Source organism: Prosopis cineraria, unplaced genomic scaffold (assembly GCF_029017545.1).
Source record: "Prosopis cineraria cultivar Desert tree isolate PC_DT_omini unplaced genomic scaffold, ASM2901754v1 PC10, whole genome shotgun sequence".
In the NCBI taxonomy this organism is placed as follows: domain Eukaryota; kingdom Viridiplantae; phylum Streptophyta; class Magnoliopsida; order Fabales; family Fabaceae; genus Prosopis; species Prosopis cineraria.
In genome coordinates this window covers 23,469,757-23,497,200 of record NW_026555341.1, presented here as the reverse complement: position 1 = coordinate 23,497,200, position 27,444 = coordinate 23,469,757, and the positions used below count along the sequence as shown (strand labels likewise).

At 33.2% G+C, this 27,444-nt stretch overlaps 2 protein-coding genes across 4 annotated transcripts; both read left to right on the top strand.

Moving 5' to 3' along the window:
* Positions 1-787: 787 nt before the first annotated feature.
* On the top strand, positions 788-4,399 carry LOC129321271 (uncharacterized). 3 transcript variants are annotated; one of them, XM_054966987.1, is made up of 2 exons: positions 788-1,328; positions 4,110-4,399. In XM_054966987.1, the coding sequence occupies exons 1-2, from the start codon at positions 1,043-1,045 to the stop codon at positions 4,322-4,324; spliced, it is 501 nt and encodes a 166-aa protein (XP_054822962.1). In that variant the 5' UTR covers positions 788-1,042; the 3' UTR covers positions 4,325-4,399. The 3 variants fall into 3 exon arrangements, with proteins under 3 accessions (XP_054822962.1, XP_054822964.1, XP_054822963.1); XM_054966989.1 differs by lacking the exon at positions 4,110-4,399 and adding an exon at positions 1,455-2,148; XM_054966988.1 differs by lacking the exon at positions 788-1,328 and adding an exon at positions 2,152-3,845.
* A 12,390-nt stretch (positions 4,400-16,789) lies between these two features.
* LOC129322781 (expansin-A10-like) lies at positions 16,790-18,506 on the top strand. The gene is given in 4 exon segments (XM_054969161.1): positions 16,790-17,101; positions 17,233-17,545; positions 17,627-17,907; positions 17,910-18,506. Coding segments are annotated over 4 exon segments (792 nt in total). The 5' UTR covers positions 16,790-16,926; the 3' UTR covers positions 17,933-18,506.
* Positions 18,507-27,444: the final 8,938 nt, after the last annotated feature.

The following is a 27,444-nucleotide window of genomic DNA, read 5'->3' as shown; positions in this document are numbered from 1 at the left end:
TTTAAAACTAGAGCTATGACTTAAGGCTGTTTAAAATTATTTTTATTTTATTATTTTAAAAATATAAAATATATTTTGAAAATAAAAAAATAATAAAAATAAATATTTTTTCATTCTTTTTTATTTTTCAGAATAATAATCTCAAAATATCTTAAAGTTATTTTTTATTTTTTTTTTAGAATAATATTTTATTTTTTTATTCTCTAAAATATTTTTTGAAAACATATTACTAAACAATTTTTTTTATTTTTTTATTTTAGAGAATAAAAAATTATTCTTAGAACAGGTTATCAAATAAGCCCTTACTCTCTCCTATCTTTGTTATCAAGCATTGTCTTAATTTTTTTAAATTTTGATATAAATCACAAACTGAGTTTGGCCCCTGATTTTTTTATAAAAGGATCAATAATAAATCAATAACATTAAAAGACAACAGTTTTGCAGTGTACGTAAAAAAGGTCTAATGACAACATTGACAAGGAAGCTAATTAAAAAAAGTCATGAAAAACATTAAACTTAAATGTGCCAAATAGAGTAATGAGTTTGTGAATGTCTTGCACTTAAGGATGGAACAAATAATATTTTGATTATGATCCACGAAAAAGTTTCTTGTTAAAATATTGGAAGAAGATGCAACTTTGCAAAAGGGTGTCTTGTATAACATTAATTGTTGGTGTCTCGTGTAACATTAATTGATCCGGAATCTAAAGGCTCAAGATTCACATGGTGTAATCAAAGGTCGGAAGAGGAAAGAGTCAAAGAGCGAATAGATCGGGCAATGGCTAACTCAGCTTTTCAGGAATACTTCCCTAAGGCTCTTTCTATTCCCATCGACTCTGTTGCTTCGGACCATCACTTCTTATTGGTATGCCTCTGTTATCAAGACCAAAAAACTCCTCGCACTTTCAAGTATGAAATCAACTGGGCTACACATCCATACTTTAAGAAGGTTGTCAAAAAATCCTGATATCTTGAAGAGCCTCAAGCTGATTTAATTGTACCCCAATTTGTAAGCTGTACAAAGAGATGTAGTAAGGAGCTCATGGCCTGGAGCAAGAAAGCTTTCCCAAATAATAGAAAAGAAATAGATCGTATTTTCCTCCAAATAGGGAAAGTCAAAGATGAGTATTTCAATGAGGAAAGCAGAATTATGGTGCAGCACCTTACTAATGAACTGGAGCAACTATGGAAGCTAGAGGAAACCTACTGGTGGCAACATTCCAAAGTTAACTGGATTTCTGGAGGTGATCTCAACACTCGGTTCTTCCATACTTCTACCCTCACTAGAAGGCAACAGAACCAAGTTGTGAAACTCAAAGATGACTCGAGTTAGTGGATTGAATCTGAAACCAATATCGCCCATTTAATCTCTGGTTTTTACAAAGACTTATTCTCTAGTAGTAATACAAGAGATCTTAACTTAGTCCTTAGCTATATGAATCCTTGTGTTTCAGATTCTCAAAATGCCTGGCTTACGTCACCAGTTATAAAAGAAGAAGTAAAACAAGCTACTTTCTAGTTAGGTGCTTCAAAGGCTCTAGGGCCAGATGGCTTTAGTGGGCATTTTTATCAATCTGCTTGGGATGAGGTCATCGATTCACTTCTCAAACTGGTCAATAATTTCCTATTGAAGAATGAAGATCTGGGTATTTTGAATGAATCTAATCTTGTGCTGATCCCAAAAATTGAAAGACCTGAAAGAGTTTCTCAATTCCGCCCAATAAGCCTATGCAACTTTGCTCTTAAAGTAATTTCTAAGATTCTGGCTAATCATTTCAAGAGTATTCGGGACCAATGTGTTTCTGCCCATCAAAGAGCTTTTTGTTCCAGGTTGCCTTATTCATGACAACATTATCCTGGTTCATGAAATTTTCCACTTTTTGAAACTCAAGAGGACTAGTGATGATTATTACTTTGCTTTCAAAATGGATATGACTAAGGCCTTTGATAGACTTGGATGGCATTTTATAAAGGCTGTCCTTGTAAAAATGAGCTTTTACGTAACTTGGGTTCATTGGATCATGAAATGTGCCAAATGCTCAGCCTTTAATACTCTGATATCTGGCAAATCTATTGCCAAATTTGTGCCTAAAAGGGGTGTTAGGCAAGGAGACCCACTTTCTCCTTACCTTTTTATTATTGCTAGTGAAGTATTATCTTTAATGATAAGTAAGCATGCTAAGTTGGGTGATCTTACTGGTATTAAAATTACTGATGAATGCCCTATGCTTACACACCTCCTATTTGCTGATGATACAATCCTTTTCTTGCATGCTGATCGAAAGAATTGTAGTGTAATCAAAGAGCTCCTTCAATCCTGTTGTTATGCTTCTGGCCAAAGAATGAATTACAACAAGTCATCCTTTTTTTCCTCAACTAATTCCCCCTCAATGACCAAATAAGAGGTGTACTCTTTCTTACATGTGAATGCAGTTGAAACCCAGGACCTTATCTTGGTCTCCCGATTTTATGGGGAAGATCAAGTGGCTGCTCTTGCTTATATCCGAGACGGAATGGGACAGTTCCTTACCTTTGCTGGGCATGAAATTATGATTAAGTCTGTTATTAATGCCATCCTTATTTTTCCTATGACTTGCTTTAAGTTCCTTAAACGAACCTGTATGGAATTGAACAATTTAGTAGCAAACTTTTATTGGGGCCAGTCTAGTGTTCATAATAGTATTCATTGAAAATCTTAGGATAGACTATGTGCTCCAAAAGGTGAAGGTGGTCTGGGTTTTAGGGATTTTTTAAACTTTAATGATGCCTTACTCGCTCAAACAACTTGGCGTTTGCTAAGTAATCCCAATCATTTATGGGCTTAAGTCTTGAAATCGGTTTATTTTTCGAATAGCTCCTTTTTAGAGGCTAGTCGTGGTCCTAAAGCCTCTTGGACCTGGAGAAGTATTCTCACAGGCCGTGACTTCCTCTTAAAGGACTTATGCATTCGGCTTGGTAATGGCAGAGATATCTGTGTATGGACTGATCCATGGGTTCTAGGTTTACCTGAATGCAAGGTTATTAAGAAGGATAATGTTGTTGTAGACAAGACCCTCAAAGTGGCAGACCTGATTTCTAATGGTGCATGGAGTCTGAATCATGTTAACCATCTGATGACTGATAAAACCTTAGAATGCATTAAAAAATTGCATATACCATGCACTCCTATATCGGACACTATAGTCTGGACTGGTTTTAAAATTGGAAAATATCTTCCTAAGCTTGGTTACTGATTGGAGTACTCAAGAGCCCACACTCCTCCCATCACCAATCCATCCACCTCTACTACTTTCCCTAGCACCCTTTGGAAATCTATTTGGCATCTTCATAGTCATCCTAAAATAAAACATTTCATGTGGCGTGGCCTTACTCATTCTTTAGCCACTAGAGATGCTCTTTACTCTAGAAAATGTGCCTCTGACCCCCCGTGTCCTATCTACAAGGCTATACTTGAAACTATAGAACATATACTGTATGGGCCAAAAAAGATTGGTATGGTTCTACTCTGACTATCATTATTAACCCCCATGCAATTTCATCCTTTAAGATCTAGTGTTCAAAATTTTTACTAGAAGAGCATCTTATGAAGGATTATGATAAAGCTTATATAGCTTGTCTCTGCTGGAATATTTGGAAAACCAGGTCTGCCTCAGTTTTCAATGCTAGTGCAATTGATCCTTATAAGGTTCTACAGGCTACTCATGTTGCAGTGCAAGAATTTTGGTCCCTCAAGCCAAAAGATCCCGTATTGCGTCCTACTCCTGCTGTAATTGATACTAGATGGTTGCCCCTTGCACAAGATATCATAAAAATTAATTGTGATGGAGCTTTCTCCTCAGCCTCAGGTAAAGCTGCAATTGGCATCGTCTACAGATCCCACTCTGGGGATTTTCTTAAAGGCTGGAGTGAACATGTTCATGCTGATTCAAGCTTCATGGCAGAATTATTAGCGTGTTCCAAGGCTATAAATATTGTTGATAACTTTCCTGACCGTCATGTTATGGTGGAATTAGATTGTCTGGAATTTTTTAATGCGATTACAAGTCATAATGCTTCAAGCTATGCTTGGCCTTACCATGGGATTCTTACTAATCTTTTTGCTACCTTAGGATCTCAGCCCTCTCTTTCTTTCTTGTTTGTGAAACGAGATGGAAATACTGCTGCCGACTGGATGGTTGCCTCCTCTCTAAAGGGTGTGATCTCAAGCGGTTGGCTTCTCCATGCCCCACTCCCTCTGATCAATATCATGCAACGAGATTCTTTGGCACATGGTGAGGAAGTTCAGCAATTTGTGCACAATCAGGACAAAGAAGGCATTGGCTGATTGACTTTCTTTATTTGTCTTGTTTAGGTCTTTGCCATGCCTTTGGCTTATGACTTTATATGCTTTCTTGTTTTGTTTTTGTCCTCCATCAGACTCATTTTGTTTCCTCATGAATGAATATCCTCTTTGGTAAAAAAAAGTACATTTTTACATTTGTACTTATTTTTTAAGAGCATTAAGCATCTTATATAGGTAAGTGTAATAATTTCCCTTAGACTATATTTTAGACTTTAGAGTAGCAAAAATCCCCTTATATTAGTTAGCCATTTAGCTTCTCCTTCTCCTTTTTCTTTTTTTTGGGTGAGGTGTCATGGTATGGAGCCATTATCATGTGACTTGGCTTCCAATATGTAAAGTTTGGCTTCTTGACCATCTAACTAGTATCACCTAAGGTTGTACAAAGGATTGGATGGTACTAAATTTTGGCCTAACATGAAGTTTGGTCTCTTTCATGAAAAAGATTGGATTAGGCAACCCATAATCTGATCTTGTTCAATGATAATCTGAAAGTTAACAGGATCAAACTTAGTCCATAGAATTGAGAGACTGATCCTGTTGGTCCAATACTCAGTTAGTTTTTTTTTTCTTTTGTCATCTGTAAGAGAATAATCCATTCCAATCTAATAAACTCAATTAAGATAATAAAAACACTTATGATCATAATAATTTTCAATAACAAGAAAAACATATTTCAGTTACAATCCAAATGATTTAAATTTATAATTTCAACAAAAACAATACTCAATAAATTTCAACAACACATATTACAACAATAATTTAGAAATAAACTTAACAAATCTTCATGAAATCATCTCTTTAGCATCAATTACACTGAAGTATTTGTTAAAAATAAATTAATTATAATTATATCAAATAAATTAATAAGAATGGACTAGACCCAGTGGTTCATATATCCAATGTCCTATCCAGTCCAACTTGAAGAAATAGTTTGATCATTTCAGTCTTTTTAGTTTTGAAGGATCAATGTTTATATAGATCAGACAAGATAGAACTATCTCAAGTTAGAATGGATCAAAAAAATTTTGCATAGCCCTTATCACCCACGACACTATTAGTGGCAATGCATCCACCGCCGCCATCGACACCCACTTTAGCAACCACATTAACAATCCAAACATTGTTCTCCCCAGCATCTCCCTTGACAATATGTGCATCTATCAATCTCCCTCAGCATGCACTTTTTGCATTTAACCAAATAGGGGGCTTAAGATGGTCTTGGGTTTGAGTTTTTGCCACAAAACCACTGCTCCATTCATAATGAAAAGGAGAGTCCGGAATCATCCTCATGTGGCCTCCGAGAACTTGGCCATAGCCAAACCCTTTTTTGCATATTTTGCAAAAGTACTTGAAGCTAGATTGACGATAGACCATGAGAGGCATATAAAAAAGATCATAGAAGATTGAAGATGAAAAAGAATGAAATGTGATGTGAAGTGAAGAAGACGGAGAAGGAAGGATGAGAAAATATCGGGCGGTCCCTTCTTCGATGATGACATTTTAATCTTTTAATTTTTTTAATATTAAACAAAAATAATCTTTCGATTTCATGAATATACTAAGTATATTTTGAAATCTCGTATCTATTTCATATCCATTTCCTCTTTCATATCTATTTTTATTTTTGTCAAAATTATTTTCACTGTACCAAAGGAAATATAAAAGAATATTAGGGTATAATGGAATATCACTGCATCTTGAATTGGCCGAAGGGCATAGTTTTTGGGTTTCATCCTATGCATGTAAGGCTCTAGCTTTTATGTTTTTATTGGTTTCTAATTTTATTTTGGGCTCACATTTGCCCCTTTGTTTTGGCTGTGGGAAATTACTGGAAAACCCATCAATGGAAGCTCACAGAACTGCTTGGGCAAATGAAGACGAAGGCGATCATAGGTGTTGTGCTAGCATCCTACCTGTCAAATTGCTTGAGCCTTACACCATGACACATCATAAAAAAAACGGGAGACTAAACAGGTAATTAATAGAAGTGAATTTATCTTCCTTTTAAAAATACTTAAGAAAAAATTGTCTCACTTATCAATACACAGTGCCAAGTGTTCTTTGAAAATAAGTGATAGGATAAAAATGCAACTTTACCCTTATTGTTTTACCCATTAAGGAATACTCGCCTGGTTCAATATTGTAAAATATTATTTTTGAAGTATTATATTCAAAAATATAAAGCATTTTGAGTTTAAGGTGCAATTAATAAATTTTTTAAATACCTTAATTAGGAGGTATAGGTAATAAGATTTTTTAATTAAGACACCTTATTAAACATGTAAGATTAAACATGGAAAAAGGGCACAATTATAAAGATGATTAACTAATTTATTGAGAGTGTAGATAGCTTCATTTAAAAAAGCTTATTAATTACAACCCTAATTAAGAGCATTTGTTAAAAAAATTATTTCAATTACACCTATAAGGACCTAAAATGTCTTACATTTTTAAACACTACTTGAAAAATGTCTCTTAATAAAGTTATACTCTTTCTATCCCAAATTATACAATACTTTTTAAGAAGATTTGATGTCTCAAATAAAAAGATACTATGATAAAAATAAAGTTTCATTAATAATACTTTTCCAACAAAGTCAGTAATTCGAGTGGATCGGGCTTAAAGTATCATATCCTTTTAAAAAGTCCTATATAGCTAAGCTGGCCCCTAACCTTTTTGGCTGGGTTCAGGCTGGCCTATCGTGCTTAGCCAAAATTACCAACTCTATATACATATAGAGCCAAAAATTCTAACAGTTGAGCTTATTTGGATCAAGCTCAATTTAGATCGAGCTTATTCGAATTTGACTTAAAGTATCATACTTCTTTAAAAAGCCCATTTAATCAAGCCGGGTCCTAACTTTTTTCAGGTAAGTTCAGGTTGGCTCATCGGACTTGACTCAAATTATTGGCTCTATTTTTCAATATTACCTTTTCCATTATATTTTCTCTATTTAAATATTTTTTATGACTTAATATGCAATTTGAACTCTGAACTATATGTTTAGGAGCGATTTGAATCTTAAATTTTTAAAAAGTGCATTCTGAATCCTAAACAATTAATGATAGGAGTGAAATTGCCCCAACTTTAATTGTTTAGGACTCGGCATGCACCTTTTAAAAGTTTAGGATTCAAATTACTCCTGAATTTATAGTTAAAAATTCAAATTACATATTAACATTTTTTTATATAAATGGGTTATTAAATTAAGGGCATTTTTGAAAGTTTATATTTTTTAAAAAAATAAAGTTATAAAATATATTTAATGAGCTTTATTGATATGTATAATTTTTTTGAAGTGTCTCATAATTTAAGATAGAAGGAGTAGTATTAAACAATAAAGATACTCTATTTGATATCTATTATAGGGCACCTTTTAAAAATATTATTTAATCTTTAATATATGATATTTGATAGAGTACTGGTTACGTTTTTTTTTTCTAATATTAACCTTATTTAAACACATTAATAATGATAGAGAATGTATTGCAAATATAAATTTTTTTACTTAAATAGTGATAAAATTAAAATTTTATTCTATTTTAAAATAAAGCTATTAATTTAGTTATCCCTTTTTGATTTCAGTGAAATTGTTAAAGGAGCCTTGTGGAACGAAGTCGTAGGTAACAAAAATTGGGCTCACCGAAAAGAATTGAGAGAATCTCACTTAGTACTTCCAAAACATATACATTTGTATTTATGGCTCAATATAATTTAAAAACTCTCTACAACCTCAAGGTCTTAAGTTAAAATATATTTTAATAAAAAAAGACGCATTTGTTCTTCTTCTCTTTATAAATATATAACACAATATCCATAAATTCACAATATAATATCCTGTATTATATAATTAGTTTAATCGAAATGATTTAACTTGAAATGTACAAGTTGGGTAGAATAAAAAAAATAAAATTTTCATGGATACCCAATATAATGTCCAAAAAAATTTCAACCCAATGTCATGTAATGTACAATTAGTCAAGTGAAAATTATTTGATTTAGAGTGAAATGTACAAGTTGCGTAGGATGAAAGAACAACATAATATCTATAAATACATAATATAATGTCTATAAACTTTTAAGATAATGTCTTGTAATTGATAACACAATGTCTAAGGGCAAGTGTATTTTTTGTCATTAACATATTTTCATTTAAATTCTTTGGAGCTGTATAGAGTTTTTAAATTATATTGAATTTTAAATATAAATTTTTGTATTACGGAGACTCTGAGTCAGAGTCTCCCAAAATAATTTTCGGAATTGAATTCACCCCACCTATTCGTTTAATTCTGCAGACTGCATGTGCGAGGAGGGAGAGAAGAATTTGTGCGTGAATTGAATTAGGGGGACCGACAGAGCGAGGTAATAAATGAAAAGACAAAAACCCAGTTCGCCAAAATTGATTCTTGATGGCAACAATTGACAACTGAGAAACATTCATGAGAGAGCAGGGAGAAAAAAATATCGCAAACATCACAAATTATAAAAACAATTTTAAAAAATTTCATTATCAGACAATTTAAAAAAATAAAATTTTATTGATAAATTTTTTTAATATTATTCTTTAAGCTGAGAGAAAATTAAATTGATATTTTAATATAATAATTAAGTGTGTATGAGCATTTTTTAAAAATTTATAATTTTATTTTAAAAGAGTGAATTTATGAAATATTATTATTATATTTTATCAGTATATATAATCTTTTTCCAAATTTGAGATGGGTGGGATATTTGATTTGCGGCAAAATGACGAAGCTTGCATGTGCCTTTGGAAGCTTGTAACCGGTGACCTTCCTTTGCTTTTATCCGCTCTGCCCCACGTGGAAAGCTACTCTTCCACGCGGTTTCAAACCATGAAATTAAATTAAGGAAAATTGCAACAGAGGACAGGAGAAAACATTTATTACAAACAAGGATCAAACAATTTTGAAATTGCTCTGCAAGATTAATGAACTTAAATTTAACTAAAATTTGTTGTGAAAAGATAGACTATCGCTCATACACACTCATTTAACAAGTCTCCATTAAAAAAACAATTATGTTTTTATTTTAATAACAATCAATTCTCTCATTAATAAGTTTAGAAAATTAATTTAGTGATAGAGAAGAACAAGTATTATGATTTGATGAACAAATCTCCATTTAAAAAGTTACATTTTTATTTCAGCAACAATCAATTTTTTCATTAATAATTCTAATATATTAATGTGGTGATAGAGAGGAAATGTTGTGATATGGTGAACAAGTCTCAATTTAAAAAAAATAAATCATATTTTCATCTTGATAACAACCAATTCCTCTATCATAACAAACACACACATACATACATATGAGGAGTACTTTTTTATTTTCATAACAAATTCTAATTTAATTACATTTAGGTGTATAGAATTAACACGAACCCCATCCAATGCATGTGCCATTAAGATTTAGATGTATAGAATTAAAATTAAAATCCTAATTTATAATTTACGATAATTTATAGTAATGTTAGAATTAAAATCAAAATCAAAATTCTAATTTACACATTTACGGTATTTAATAGTAATGTACCCCACTTTTTATTTATGGGAGAATCACAACTTAGGATCTGATAAAAAATATATTTACAAATAAAGATTAATATGAAATTGATTGCTGTTAAAATAGAATATAGACTTATTTTTCTTAAATGTGACTTATTATTAGTCTTTATTTATAAATAAATTTCTTGTTAGATTCTTAAATATAATTCTTTCTTTATTTATTAAATATAAAAATGATATACGCAAGATATGAATTGAAACATTCATCCATTTTTTTATTTTCCCTTTCTATATTAAATTATGTAATCATTCTTTCCTCATATTCAAAGCTCAAGTTATTAGTTCCTGGGAAGTGGAATTGACATGCATAAACTGAATTCATGAGAAGGTTGTACTATTAATTAAGCGGGTAATGTGTATCTCATCGAGCAGTGGACATGACTTATCACATTAAAAGTATTAGATTTTTTTGGCAATCTATCCTGAAAATAATTGTCTATTTTTTAAAAAAAAAGGATAAAAAAATTATTTAATAACATGTTTTTAAAAAATATTTTAGAGAATAAAAAATAAAATATTATTATGGAGAATAAGGGAAAATGAGAAAAATATTTTTTTTATTTTTTTATTCTCAAAATATATTTTATAAAATATCAATTTTTAAAATAATAAAATAAAAATAGTTTCAAATAGCTCCATGCTATTTACTAGATAAGCATGTGACAAAATATCTATTTGAGAAAGAACAAAAGTAATATAAATCATTAAACATTTCAAAAACAAATCAAGTCAAATTAATTAATTATTAGACCCAACACATTTTTTATTGAAGTCTGGTTTTACAATATTTAAAGAAGAAATAGATAAGCAGTCTTTGGTTCTATTTATAAGGCAAAAATAAAGAATAATTTTTATCCTATTTATAAACCATATCATTACTTTTTTATTATAATTTGTTCATTTTATCCCCCATTAAATGCTAATTATGTTATTAAATGATATATTCCTATGTTTAATAGAGGTGAAGTTAAAAAATTATTAAATTTTTATATAAAATTAATAAATTTTAAGGTTTTCATTCTAATAAAATATGTTGAAGATAACTTATAAATAAAATTAGAGGAATATAATAATGACATTGAAAACATATTCTCTTCGAACCATAATATAGAGCACTTTCTAAAAGCTCCACTTGGTTCAAAATATAGCGCATTTGATAGAATAAATAAATAAATATATATATATATATATATATATCCTAATTATACCATTACTTTTTCACTCAGATAATTAATGAAAGTATTTTGAATAAATCAAATATTATATTTATTCTTCTCAAAATCATTGTTGGAAAGATATAATTTTTTAAAAAAATAAACATTTGAACTTTTTTTTTAGAAAGTTTAGTTAGCTAACAATCCCTATATGGATTAAAAGAAGGAAAAATGATAATAAAATCCTACCGAAATATATAAATGATGATCAAGTTCCTTGAAATGTGATAATTTCTCTAAAGTGCTTAGATACTTTTCTAACACTAATGATTTTAGGTTAAATGATTAAATTGCCTTTTGCTTAAAATAAAAATAATGTATCTGGCTTCATTTTTCTAATTACAACTTTTATTTAAGTAATCATAACTTTTGTTCTTTGAATCTCAAAAATTAAGCCAAAAATTAGAACATTCTGTATTAAATTTTTTTATGATTGATAAACAAGTTCAAAAAATAATCAATCCCAATAATAACTTTTGTTTAAGTAATTACAATTTTAATTTCATGAATTGCAAAAATTAAATAAGAAATTACAACTTTCATGTAAAATTTATTTTATTACTGAATTCCAAGTTTTGAAGATAATCAATCACAACTTTTGTTTAAAGCAATTACGACTTTTATTTTATAAATTGTAAGAATTAAACAAAAAATTACATCTTTTCATTTGAAATTTCTTTTATCATTGAAGTTTAAGCTATGAAAATAACCAGTTACTATTTTTGTTCAAGTAATCACAATTTTTATTTTGTAAATTATAGAAATTGAAAAAAATCACAACTTTACACATGAACCTATTATTTTTTTATATTTTAAACTAGGGACAATTTATTCATTTAATCTAAAATATTAATGTTAGAAAGGTATTTAGGGATTTTAGAGAAATTATAATATTTTGAGGATTTAATTATCATTTATATATTTTAGTGAGAGTTTATTGTCATTTTTTCATAAAAGAAATACATTTTACACATAATGGAATTTTTAACCAGAATAATACAATTGGGTCATTGGAATGTACTTCCTCTATAAGTTGTGCTTAGTTCAAAATATAGGGTATTAATAATTTTTATAATAAATTTTTTAACTATACATTTACTTCATTTATTTTTAAAAAAATAATGTATTAGAATTCTAATTATAATTATTAATGTATTTATATAAAGTGTTCAATGAGAGTAAAATTAAATTGAAAAGATATAAATTTTTTAAAAGATTAAAATTTCAATAAATATTTTCTGAAAAGATATATTTTGATCCAAGAGAATAAGATTTGATTTTGGGAGAATGGCATTAAGGGCCTTAAAAATAGAGTTTATTATACTTATAGTCTAAATTAATCTGAAATTGTTTTGCAAGCCTTGGGGCCCCAATTGCAATATTTTTTTCAGAGCAAAAATACTATTTTGCCCTTTGTTTAATTTGAACCAGAACTGACGCATGAACCCTCAAAAAAACAAAACAAACGAAGCACGATTCATTATTTTTCTTGTCTTTTTTCTCATTTTACTAGTCGTCGCTCTACCGTTGTTGATCATTGTCGGTGAGGATGAGTGTAGAAGTTGTGGGTGTTGATAGGTGAAACACAGTTCACGATTTTTCTTCTCTTTCCTTGCATATCGCCAACCATTGCTGATCTTCTTCATCTTCCATATTCGAGCAAAATCATATGTTTCTTGAAGCTTCTATCATTATTGTTTAGAGGTAAGGATTTTCAATTTTATTTCTCCCTCGTTGATTCAGTGCATGTGCATCTTTTAGTTGTTGAAGTTATAATAGGTCTCTCGCATAAAGCACAAATGTTTAAGCCTGCAAGTTTATTTGTTTATTTGTGATTCTGCTGCTGATCTGAGCTAAAAGTTGTTGAACCATTTTAGCCATGAAAGTTTTAGAGTGGATTAGTTGTTATACAATAATGATGGTTGACTTGTTCATATTAGACTTTTACATGTGAACCGAATAAAATATGATCCAATATAAGAAAATCTGCTATTAGAAATGTTGGAGTATTTGTTGTGTAGAAATGAACTATGAGTTGTTGTTGAATGTTGAGTTGTGTATTTTATTAAACATTGCCCAATGATAAATTGAAATCACATGACTTTCAGGTGAGAATATATAAACCTTGTGTTGTATATAGTGGATATTGTATTGTGCACTATTTGCCTAACTTGAGCATTATGTTAAGTCTAGCCTACTGAAAAAATAGAATCGTATGAATTTTCAGTTAAGAATATATGAACCTTGTGTTGTGTGTAGTGGTATTATTATACATTGTTGCCTACTTGTACATTTTGTTAAGTCTAACTTACTGATATAAGCTAAAGGTTGCTAAACTATTAAGTTGGTTGTAAAAGTTTTAGGGTGGATTAACTGTTGTACAATAGTGATGGTTGACTTATTCATATTGAATTTCAACATGTGAATTGAATAAAATATGACTCCCAATGTGAAAAAAATCTGCTATCAAAGATATTGGAATATCTATTTGAGATGTTTATATTTAATTTTGAGTTGTGTAAAATAAAAGTTGAGCTTCTATATATGGACATTTGCCTAGATTAATTTGTTCATTGCAGATTAAAATAAAAGAAGATTTATCATTGTTCAAGATGTGGGGAGGCTAGACACAATGGCAAGACATGCAAGAATCCTAACCTAGCATGAGAAGTAGTCACATTGTTTCTTTTTTATGTACATAGGCAACTACAATTATGTATATGGAAGCATTTTCAAGTAATACTTTTTGGATAATTGAGAGTCACATATATTTTTTGTTTGTATATAAAGAAGCAACTGTTAGATGTTTTGGATATAGTGGCTAGTTTTTTGTATATATCAAACTTAAAATTTCATGTCAAATTTCATGTGAGTACTTATTTTAGTACCTAGGCCAGTATCAACATGAAATTCTACATATCTGATATAATTATCCTTCTTAATATTGAAAATGCATGGACTTTTTGTTGAGCATGCGTGAACATCATATTATACATAGTGAATATTGTGTCATGCATGGTCTGCCTAATTTGTCATTTTTGTTAAGCCTTGGCTTGTGAAATACTGGAAATATATGGACTTTCTGTTGAGCATGTGTAGACATCGTCTTGTGCATAGTGGATGTTGTATCATGCATGGTTTGCCTAAGTAGTCATTTTATTGAGCTTAGGCTAGTGAAATATTTGAAATGCATGGACTTTCTGTTGAGCATGCATAGACATAATTTGATACATAGTAGATGTTGTGTTGTGTATGGTCTGTCTAATCATTTTTGTTAGAGTCTAGTGTTGGATAGGGAGGCGCAGCAGAAGATTAAAATTTTAGAGTCCCTATCTTGATATGGATCGAACCAACTCGTTTAAGTTAAAGAGGATTGAATAGTTACCTTTTAATTTTTGAACTTGGCCCACGTTCTCTTCAAAAGTTTGGATCTCAGTAGTTGACAATGTGGATTTGCTCCTTCTACCGGTATTCACACGAACAGCTCTCTAACTCAAACAGCGTGCTAACACTCCCAATGTCCATTATTCTTTGAACGTTAGTTTTCTTTTCTATAGGGTATTTCGTGGCTTTCAAAGTGTTTTTGCTGTCAAAACTTTTCTAACTCTTTCCTACTCCATAAAGGGTGTCCCTATCCATATATATAGTATATGGATTAGGATTTTCATCTTCTACTTTAAGAGCCTACAAAAATTTAATTAAATTTATCTTATAAATTTAATCAATGATATCATATCTAATTCAAATTTATCTATAAATTTAAAATTAAAAACTGACATGATATTCTCTCATATCATGTTATAAATTTAATTTATCATATAAAATAAATTTAAAACTAATATATATAATATATAGCAGAGTACATATTATATTAATATATATACGAATACACACCACACAACAACTTTTGAATATACATATATATATAATTATATTTTGATTTTATATTCATATAAATAAATATATAATATATATTTATCAAATAAATATTCAAATATATATATATATATATAAAATTCATTCACCCTAGATTACATTGATTAAATCTAAACATATCTTAGATTTAATGAACTTGGATATTCTACTCGAGTTGGGCTATTTTTTGTGTGCGACCCTATAGGCCCATATGAAATTGGCAGTAGAGTAATTACGCTATTAGCCCACAAGTCATAGTGGCTTTAGTAGGACATTGCAACTACCCAATTCACATGGGATCGATGATCCAATGTAACCTATCATGCAATTGTATCACATCTCTTTTTGTCACGTGATATTTTGGTCAAGTGTGAGACATGAAATTGTCATTCTCCTTTACCTGACCATTATTTTTTCGATCTCTGAGTGGACTAACTGTAGCAATGAAAAAACCCTTTTCATTGTAGTATGGACATACATTTTCTCAGTCTTACTCATCAAGAGGCCCAGTAATATCTCTCACTTAATGTGAGGGACAAATTCCATCTTGACCACTCATATTTCTCTATATGAATATCATTAAACTCAATCATAGCCTTTATAATCACCCGATCAAAGGTGACTTTTGACTAGGTCAAAGTTCAGTGGTCATCATATGGGAATCCATGATGATTTCAGGTCAAATGGCTTAGTGATATAATTACATATGAGATAAGCTTATGACTTATACCATGCAGCTTTCTCATAGTGGGTCGATCCAACACCTTGTACTCTTTCAAGTGCCTATAACTTTGATTTGTATGTCTATAATTAATCAAAGTCATACTAGTCTTGTTTCATCTATGATCCCTCACAAATGATCGACCAGGGACATTTAGAACAATCATTATAGTTTGTCCAAGGATGCAGTTATCATATTAAACATACAATTGGTATGATAATAAAAGAAAAATTTATTAAATAACAATGAGTATAGTATAATGATTGGTTATAGGGCACAATTTCCAACACCTAGGCTAGTGAAATACTTGAAATGCATGAACTTTTTGTTGAGCATGTGTGGACATCGTTTTGTACATAGTGGATGTTGTGTCGTACATGGTTTGCCAAAGCAATCATTTTGTTGAGCCTAGATTAGTGAAATATTCAAAATGTATGGATTTTTTTTAAGCATGTGTGGACAAAATCTGATGCATAGTGGATATTGTGTTGTGTATGGTCTACCTAGTTATTTTTGTTAGAGCCTAGGCTAGTGAAATACTCAAAATGTATGGACTTTCTATTGAGCATGCGTAGACATCATCTTGTGCATAGTGAATATTGTGTTATGCATGATCTATTCCATTACCTCAAGGGTTCGTGTAAGTTTTAAATTCAAATCAAACAAAAGGAAAAATTATATTTTTGATGTAAAAAATATGGCAATTAAGATCTCAAAGCTTGCAGAGCAATTTCAAATTGATTTAGACCTTAAGTACAATTAATTCTGTTTTCAGGGCCTTTAATGCTATTATTCTTTGATTTTTTAGAATTTGACACGTAAATGCTGACCGTTCGATCAAAGACCAAATGCAACGGAGGGATTCTAGCCAGGCTACCACTTTGTTACAGTTGCGATCCCTGCAGTTTATGGTCCCGACATTTTAAAAGTGATGTAGTTAGTTGTGTAGGTTGTGAGGGTGTGTGGCCCAATCTACCCTCCCTCGGGTCTATAAATTAGGTCATGCCTCCTTGCGTCTTCCTCCCAAAACTTTCTCACATCTTCTCTCACTTGTTGCTCTGCTGGCTTCCAGCTTGTGTGACAAAGCAGTCACTTTTCAGGTTTGGCGTTGGTTTCTTTCTCGTCAGCTCCCAGGAAGAAGAAGAAAGATGATAGTTTCTTTCTCTCCCTGTTGTTTCTTCAGGGAAAGAAGAATGGCTTCCACGGGGTTCCTGGTCGCAACGGCTTTTCTCACGGTGGTTTCCTCTGCCTACAGCGACGGCGGAGGGTGGATTAATGCCCACGCTACCTTCTACGGAGGAAGTGATGCGTCGGGGACAATGGGTAAGTACAAAACAAAGCCAATCAACTCGTGAGATTTTTTTATTGTTTTTCAATAAGAAAGGTGGGATTTTGAAACTGTTTGAGGAAACCCATTTGGGTGATTTGTTTGGAAATGTGGTTTTGGTGTGCAGGTGGGGCTTGTGGGTATGGGAATCTGTACAGCCAGGGCTATGGAACCAACACTGCTGCTCTGAGCACTGCCCTGTTCAACAATGGCCTGAGCTGTGGGTCATGCTTTGAGATTAGGTGTGCCAATGATGCCAAGTGGTGCCTCCCTGGCTCTATTGTGGTCACGGCCACCAATTTCTGTCCTCCAAACAACGCCTTACCCAACAATGCCGGTGGCTGGTGCAACCCTCCCCTCCAGCACTTTGACCTCGCCCAGCCTGTCTTCCAGCGCATTGCCCAGTACAGAGCCGGGATTGTCCCTGTTGCCTACAGGAGGTTAGCGCGTGGGATTTTCAAGTGTGAGATGACTTGGCTTGATATGCTATTATTACTTAACGGTTCTTGTGGGTTGTGCAGGATACCCTGTATGAGGAAGGGAGGGATCAGATTCACAATTAATGGGCATTCCTACTTCAACCTGGTCCTCATCACCAACGTGGGAGGCGCCGGAGATGTTCATGCGGTGGCCGTGAAAGGATCCAGAACGGGCTGGATGGCAATGTCAAGGAACTGGGGTCAGAATTGGCAGAGCAACAACTACCTTAACGGACAAAGCCTGTCCTTTAAGGTCACCACCAGCGATGGTCGCAGCGTGCTGTCCTCTAATGTTGCTCCCGCAGGCTGGTCTTTTGGCAAACCTTCACCGGGGCTCAGTTCCACTAAGCTCCAACCTCGAACCCCCTGATTTATATATATTTAGGATCTTGAATTGAACACCCTCAATTCAAGTGTTAGCAAGTAAGGTGACTCACTAGTATGCTAAGATATTAGACAGTATGCTACTGTATCCCTGGGTCAGAGAATGAGAAGGGCTTATTTTTAAAATGGCTCTTTTCATCAATTGGGGTATTAGTTAGACCGTGTCAGTGTAGGGTTCTAGAAGATTCTTGGGTTCTTTCTATTTTTGGTTTTTTTGGAGTATATTTGAGCTTCTGCTGCTGCTGAGGTGGCGGTGGCGATGGCCGGGGGTGAACAGCTAACTGGAAGAGGTGGAATCTGGGGACTACCCGCCAGTTAGTGTTTGAATGAAAGGAGTTGTTTTTGTTTCCAGTTTGTTGGTTTCATTTTTCTGCTTTTGGTGGAGACTTTTGAGAAGCAGGGTTCGCTTCCTCTAATCAAACATTGTAAAACAGCTTCCGCTGTGTTATGTTTTGTTATGTATGTGTATGTAGTTGGGGCTCCCCCATCAAGTTGTAATACTTCATATTTCCCTTGCTATATCAAGTTTACTTATTTATGGCCTCCTTTTCCTTCTATTTCTTAAAGGACCTTCTTGTGAATTAACATCATTTTCATCCTACTCTAATTTACTTGAAGGATTTTGGCCTTTGCTTAAACAATTTTACCATTTGTCCTTCACAATTTCCTCTTCATTTTATTGTTGCTAGTTCTTAGCTCATTTGAGTTGAAAAAAAGAAGGGAGGGATTTAGTAATTCCCTTGTACAGGGAGGTGGTGGGTCCAATCCCCACAGCACAACATTAGTTTAGCCTCTTTCCACTGTAAAAAAGAGGGATCTTGTTTGTTGGTCATTTTGCTCAATGGGCTTTTTACATTTGGTGCTTGTTTCAATTTTTCGTTTGTTCTGCTACTGCATGAACAGTGCTTGCCGCTTCATTTACCTGTTTCTAAGGGTAAAAGGGGAATATAAGACAAAAAAAATGAGAGACAGAAGAGTAAAAGAGAGAAGGAAAAATATAATGGTTCTTTTTGTGGTGTATTTGTTATCTTTGGTATTTCCATGAGATTGAAGCATCACGCTTGTGCTTGCTTTTGCGCGTCTTTAGATATGCATGAAGAGGACATAAAGGCCAGGCTTGGACCATGTCATGGATGAAGGATAAACTCTATTTTTGGGCTAATTTTCTTTTCTTTTCTTCTTTTAAATAACAGTGTCCAGAATCGGGATAGTTTCTTGGCCCATTTAATTAATTGGCATATTTTGGTTTCCTGCCGGTGGCTCAAAAATTACATAAAAATTTGGGAAGATCGAGAGTTAGGTCTTTAAAATCATTTTTTTTTAAAATTAATTATAAATATTAATTTAAATAGTAATAAAATTAGAAGTTTTAAATACAAATACAACATTTAAATTCTAAATATAATTAAATAATTTATAATTTAGATTTTTGTTTATAATTATTTGAATTGATATTGTAGTTCAAATTTATAAAAATTTTTGTTGTGAATTTATCTGTCATTAATTCAATTTTTTTGGGATTTTATTATTTTTTTTAAATTTTTTTTTCCAATTAATGTCTAAATAATTGAAAGATAATTTGTGGTGAATGAACCTTGAGTCCTCTGGAAAAGTTATCCACATTAGTGCTCGACAATATTTCGAACACACACTTATAAGAAAAGAATATGTAGCCTTCTTGAGGTTAAATCATAATTACGTCAAATCATGATAATTCAGAGTTTAGCTTTCAAGAATTACCAAAATGTAAATTTTTATAAAAAGAATTTCTCAAAAATCTTTTAAAGGAATCTCAATCTTAACAATTCAAATCTCAATTATGATTTAATAAGCCCAAATCAAGTTTCAAAAATAAGCGGAAGCTTAGAAATCAATTGGAATCCAAAATAATGAGTTTTAAACTCAAAATAGATTTATGTAGAAAGTGGCACGTGCGTCGTGGTTTATGAACCATATGCGCCATAGCGTGTCTTCTCTGTGCAATGCGCCGCGGCACATTACATGAATTTTGGATAGCATTAGTGCTTTATTTGACAGCACAGGGAGCAAACTTATGATGCATTCTAATCTCCGTCCGATGTCTAATTGAGGTGATTTTAGTGTCTACATGGAGCTTTTTCTTAACTCTAGTTAATAAACTGGTCTCACACTCAAACTCATTTTTTTATAAAAGTTGGACACTAAAATCTATTATGACCAACTTTTCTCTCACAAAATTTACCAAATGGGATGTTCCAATCCATTCACACGTGCCAATAACTCACACCAACGATTTGAACCATACTCAATAGACTCATGCAACGTCCTAAACAAAAAAATGCCTATCTCATAAAATCATCACTTAACCCCGATTTTCACAAAACATAAAGAGGGAGGAAATGTTGCACAAATCAACAATTTCATTCCAAATTTCTCAAAATATATGTCTTTACTTGTAACAAGTATTTAGGGCCTTATCCACGGGTTCACAATTAAAACTCACTAACTTAGGGCACAAAATACACTAGTTTATACACAAAATCATGCAAATAGTACATAAATCATGTCAAATAATCCTAGTTGGCAATTACAAAGAGGTCAAAGTTTTACCCCTCATTATACAACTTCCTAAAGCTTTAACAAGCTCTAATGGTGCCAAAAATGAACCTCTATACATCCATATCACAAGAATATCATCATTCTCTAACTCTTGAAGTTTTATTAACATAAAATTCCACACACTCTATTTTTATCAACTCTTAATCACTACTCATATATAGCCAATGAGCTCATTAAATTTCATTAATGCACATTAACATTAGCGACACCTCAAACCATCATTAATGCACATTAACCTCTCCCAACTATCATATTTATGATAATTTTCAGATAATAAATGCTTCCATGGACTAGCCATTTTAAAAATTATTAATGTGGTGCTCCAATACATTAAACAACTCCTATTATACTTATTTTAACCAATGGAATCGGACTTATACTTCTATAGACCAAAATTCCATCTCCCAAATCAAACCCTACCATAAATCATCATAAATGAGGAAGAGAAGAATGAGGCTTAGATTACTTACTTTGGGTGTTTGGGAGCTTCAAAATGTCAACAATGGGAGCTAATGAGCGTGCCCTAGCAGAGCTCCAATGTTCCCTTCGTTTTCTTCCTCTTCTCTCTTCTGTTTTCTTGCACAAATATGATTTGATTTATCAAAATTTTGCCCGTGCGTTACGGCGCACACTGTAACATCCTGATTTTTATAATAATAAAGAAATTGTGAATTTAGGTTTTGAGGAAAAAAAAATAATAATAGGAATTTATATTATTTGAGGTTATTTAGAAATAATATTATGATTAGGTTATTTAATTATGAATTTAAAAATTTAAATTTAAAACCACATAAGCAATATTTAGTTAAGATATAATACATAAATAATTTTTTTTATGTGTGTGTTAAAAAAAAAAGAGAAGGTAGAAGGAACAAAAAAAAGGGGGGTGAAAGGTTGTTGTTTCTAAGTCCCACATTGGTTAGATGAGGGAAGAGAAGAGGTGCCTTCATGTATAAAAAGAAGGGGGGTGTGCATTAGGAAGCATGAGAGGCTAAGATGCAATTTAGAAAAAATTGCAACTTTTGGCCCAAAGGTTTGAATAATTAAATTCAAACCTATAGTTTTTTTTAATATAATTTTGGGACTCACAATCCCATTTTTATATTATTTTCTCTCTTCCTCTCACGTTGCTCGGCGTTTTCTCGCAAGGGGGGATTATTTTCTTTTTCTTCAGGTATGTTCTAACTTTCCTGTTTAGATTAGCATTTAAAAATTCATTTAATTACAAAATTAATTTTATAGTTATTTTCTAAATAATATTAGCTTTCTAGTGATATGATTATTTTGTAGGATAGAGTAAATATTTTGATTAGGATTTTTCTATAGGATAGTTAATCTAATGATATGATGGATTAAAAATATAGGTTAAACTCTCTTAGGAATACAATAAATATTATAGAATATTTTCTTGAGGTTGAAACTCATGTTTAAGAATTTTTGAGTTAAAATCTAGATCTATATGGTTGAATTTATGTGGAATCTGAGATGTAGGGATAAACCTATGATTATTAAATATTTATTTAAGTATGAATAGGTATTTTTGAGGTTATAGAAAGGTGATTTGAGGCTTCAGGATAATTTTAAAATTTAATTTATTTTTGGACGAATTTTTAGAATATAGAAGGATGAAATTGTGATACTAGAAGTGATTTGAGGATAAAAAAATAGTTTATTAGGGTACGAGAATTTTAGAAAAGAATTTGGGAAGTTAAATGAGGCATAAATCTTAAATTAGTCTTAATATGGATTATAGATCTAAGACTTTCTAACTATTTAAATTAGAGTTATTTATTTTAATGTAAAATTAATATATAGTATTGTGAAATAATTATGTAGATTATATTGACAAAGATAGTGGTGAAAAAGGAGTTGTGAAGGGGAACTTGTTATTCAAGACACAAGGTAACCATTATTAATGTGTTGTGATGGGTGTGTTTGTGAATGGTTATGTGTTGTTTTGTTGTTTGGAAAAATTATGAATTATTGAAAATAAATACTGTATATACTTGTTTGAAATTATTGCCAAGTGGGTTAAAAATTTATTTTTGTTTATCATGATGAGATATTATTGTTCGGATATATTCCTGTTTGGATATTTGAATGATGCATGACTTGTCAGGGTATTTAATGTATGGTGTTAATGGGAATTTCTGTTCGGTTAATTATTACCACGTGGTAAGCCCTTATTGGACCCACTGAGTGACGTGTTGCTTGGTCCAACTCACCTTTGGCCGGGTGATTTGGCGTCCGAGCATGGCGAAAGGAGGATATAAGGTGCAGTCATGCAAATTAAATACTTGTTTGGTTTGTTTGAAAGTATTGTTCGGTTAAATGTTTTGTGTGCCCACTTAGCAATCGCATGATTAGTTACATCCGCATGCATCATTACATATTAATTTTTGGTTACTGGGACTTTTAAGTCTCATTCCCCGTGGTTAATATTTTTACAGGAGCGAGTCCGGCCGAGAAAGCACCAGAGGTGTAACTATGATGTATGAGACATCATCTTTTACGTTGCCTCTTATTTTAGATTATACAATGTATCTTGTGCCAACTTAGGACATATCTTTTTTTGTGAAGCATGTAAACTCTAATCCTTTTTATTAAAAGTATTTATATGACCAAGAGGATTATATCTGTCCCTCTTGATTATGATCTGATTTGAATATCATGACATGAGGATCCTGTTTGTCCCTCATGGTTCTAATTATTTTTTGAGATATTTTAAGACTTGTGATATATTGTCTTGGATGTATCATGGTAGAAATTTTTCTACCATGATAAGGGTATGATAAGGGTTCAATGAAAAAAAAAAAAATTTGTTGAATTAATAATTGCGAAAAATCGGTTTGTAAATTTGAAGGTGTTACATATTGGTATCAGAGCATTATGTTTCGAGCCTCTATTTTAGTAACACTTATTTAAATTTTTGTTTGAAATTATTATTTGTGTAAATTTAATATGTATTTATTATGTATGGTGCATTGCATATAGTCGGTTGGCAATATACATTGTTATGGTGCTTCTCATTGTATGGCCATTATATAGCTAGGCTAATTTTATTATTTATATCTTGTATCCTTTAGGAGGGGAGAGAAAATGCCTGTTACTTGTGGTAACTCAGGATTCCAACATGAGCACCTGCCACCGCCACTGCCAAATGAGGAGCCTGACTTGGCGGAATTAAGAATGCTTGTAAAAACATTAACAGACAAGGTTCAAGGATACGAACAAGAGTTGACGGAGCTAAAGAGGGAAAAGGTAACTGAAAATGGAGATAGGGCTCATGTTAAGAGTCATGTTGGGGAAGGCAGTTCCTCACATCCTGCCACTCCGAGAGATCATGAGTCTAGAAGGGAGGAAATTAGGCAGGAGGAACAGAGAGCCCCACCAACCATTACTGATGTGTGGGAAACTGTTAAGAAGTTTAACCCTCCTACGTTTGATGGTAACCTTAAACCATCCGTGGTAGAGGAATGGGTGAAGAGACTCGAATCCATCTTTCGAGTAGTCACATGCACCAGCAATCAAAAAGTACAAGTAGCATTAGTGCTCCTAGTGAAAGGAGCAAGAGATTGGTGGGAGACAGCAGGGCCCAGGGATGATTCTACACTCACCTGGGAGGAATTTAAGGAAAAATTATTCAGGCATTACTTTCCATCAGAGTTAAGGTCTGAGAAGGAAGCGGAATTTCATGCCTTTAAACAAGGGAACCTCGATGAGGACACATTCATTGCTAAGTTTCAGGAGTTATCTAGATACTCCACGTACCTGCAGTATAGGGATGATTCCGAATGGAAGGCTAAGCGCTTATTGGAGAAGGCTAGACTGGAATTGAGGGAACAATTGGCTCATCTAGATATCCGAGATTATGATGAAATGTGTATAAAACTACAAGTAGTAGCTCGCAGTAAGAAGGAGGTTGAGAGAGAGAAGAGGGGTTATTCATATAGTAGACCCCCAACCTACCCTCGACCCACCAGAGGCATTATGAAGAAAAACCATCAGGGTTCGAGTAGCTCATGGAACCAAGGAAGGCAGAAGGGTCCATTTCAAAAGGGCCAAGGACAGAGGAGCTATCATAGTAGTTATCACGGGTCACAGAGGAGCCCAACAATATCTACCCCCACCCCGAGTACAGCGAGCTCTTAGCAGTGCACTAAATGCGGGCGTCGTCATTTCGGACAGTGCTGGGTCTGTTACATTTGTGGGAAACCCGGTCATATTGCAAAGTTTTGTGGGGACAACCAGGGCTCAAATATGAAGAACCCTTCCCAACATCCTACTGTCTCTGGCCGTGTGTTTGCTCTTACTCAGGACACCATGAACTCCCCAGATGCCATTAGAGGTAACATCAAAATCCTTCATCATGATATTGTTGCACTATTTGATTCGGGTGCTACACACTCTTTTATTTCTGAAACTTGTGTAAAGAACCTTGATCTGCCTGTGTGTATTTTACCTTTTGATATGAATGTGTCTACTCCTGCGGGAGAATCTGTGAGGACTACTAAGGCATGCCTTAACCTAGTGGTCGAGTTTAAAAATAGGAAAACAACTATGGACTTAATTATCCTACCACTGAGAGGTATGGATGTAATTGTGGGAATGAATTGGATGGCTGCAAATGGTGCTATCCTAGATTGTAGAGAGAGGAGTGTGTCTTTATCTTCTTTGTCGGTGACCCCAGTCGAGACTCAAGATCATGTTTTCTTGTCGGCGGCGCAAGTTGATAGATGTATGAAGAAGGGTTGCCATGCCTACATGGTTTTCTTCTCTATCCAAGCTGAGATTGATGAAGGCGTGAAGAATATCCTAATTGTCAAAGAATTTGCGGATGTATTTCCAGACGAAGTCTCCGTTTACCCCCAAAGCGTGAGGTAGATTTCTCAATTGAATTGGTACCCGGTACAGGGCCAATTTCTAAGGCTCCTTATCGGATGTCCCCTTCAGAGTTAGCGGAACTGAAAAAGCAAATTGAAGAGCTACTTGAGAAGGGTTTCATCAGACCGAGTGTTTCACCTTGGGGATCTCCAGTCCTTTTTGTAAAGAAGAAGGATGGAAGCCTCTGATTGTGCATTGATTATAGACAATTGAACAAAGTAACCATCAAGAACAAATATCCACTTCTGAGAATCGATGATTTGCTGGATCAGCTTGTGGGATCCACAGTTTTCTCAAAGATTGACTTAAGGTCAGGGTACCACCAATTGAGAGTGAGAGCAGAGGATATACCTAAGACAACATTTCGGACGAGATATGGGCATTATGAATTCATGGTGATGCCGTTTGGACTTACGAATGCTCCTGCGGTATTCATGGATTACATGAATAGGATCTTTCGACCCTATTTAGATAAGTTTGTAGTAGTGTTTATTGATGACATTCTTATTTATTCAAAGGATGAGGAGGCTCATGGTGAGCATTTAAGAATCATCTTGCAAGTTTTGAGGGAACATAAGCTTTATGCCAAATTAAACAAGTGTGAATTTTGGCTCCAAGAAGTAAAGTTTTTGGGCCATGTTGTGTCCAGAGACGGAGTTGCGGTGGATCCTAGCAAGATTGATGCAGTGATGAAGTGGGAACAGCCAAAATCTGTTACAGAGATACGAAGCTTTCTAGGTTTAGCAGGTTATTATCGTCGCTTTATTAAGGGATTTTTGTAAATTGCGATGCCCTTAACTAAGCTGACTAAGAAGGATGCCCCATTTATTTAGACTGACAAATGTGAAGCTGCTTTCCAAGAATTGAAAAAGAGGTTAACCACTACTCCAGTGTTGACTATTCCTGACCCTGTGGTGCCGTACACTCTGTACACTGATGCTTCTTTAAAGGGTTTAGGATGTGTTTTGATGCAAAATGACCGAGTGGTTGCCTATTCCTCCAGACAGTTGAGACCACACGAGGAAAATTACCCTACTCATGATTTGGAGTTAGCTGCAGTTGTGTTTGCTCTGAAGATATGGAGACACTACTTGTATGGATCTAAGTTTCAAATCTTCAGTGACCATAAGAGCCTGAAGTATTTATTTGATCAAAAAGAGCTTAATATGAGGCAGCGACGATGGATGGAATTTCTGAAGGATTATGACTTTGAATTACATTACCATCCGGGTAAGGCTAATGTGGTAGCTGACGCCTTAAGTAGAAAGACTATTCATGCTGCACATTTGATGGTTCATGAATATCATTTGTGGAACAATTTTCATGATGTTCCAGTAGATGTGATTGAACATCAAATGGCCGCACTCCAGGTAGCAGACTTTGAGAGCAAATTCTGGGAAGATCTCAGAGTCTCACAGCAGAGTGATGACTACTTAAGGAATATAAGGAAGGAGATAGTGCTAGGTAAGGCCCCAAATTTTACCATCTCTGAGGACACAGTGATGAGGTATAAAGGTAGAGTTTGTGTACCTAATAATCCAAGATTGAGGAATATTCTTTTAGAAGAAGCTCATAGGAGCAAATATACAATTCATCCCGGTATAACTAAAATGTACCATGATTTGAAGCGAGGTTGGTGGTGGGCAGGAATGAAGAAAGATGTAACTGAATTTGTTTCTAGATGTTTAACGTGTCAGAAGATAAAGATAAAACATCAGAAGCCAGCTGGAACACTGCAACCGTTAGATATTCCAAAGTGGAAATGGGATGATATTTTCATGGATTTCATCATTGGACTGCCAAGAACACCCTCGAGTAAGGATGCTATTTGGGTGATAGTAGACCGACTCACCAAATCGGCTCACTTTTTTGCGATCAAGTTTACCTCTACATTAAAGAAATTTGCTGAGATATACATTAAGGAGATAGTTAGACTTCATGGTATACCCTCTAGAATTGTGTCAGATCGTGACCCAAGGTTCACTTCAAACTTT

Coding starts and splice junctions, on each gene's coding strand:
- LOC129321271 (XM_054966987.1), top strand. CDS start 1,043: ATGGCCTGGAGCAAGAAAGCTTTCCCAAATAATAGAAAAGAAATAGAT. Junction 1,329..4,109: donor GAAACTCAAAGATGACTCGA/GTTAGTGGATTG, acceptor TTGCTACCTTAG/GATCTCAGCCCTCTCTTTCT.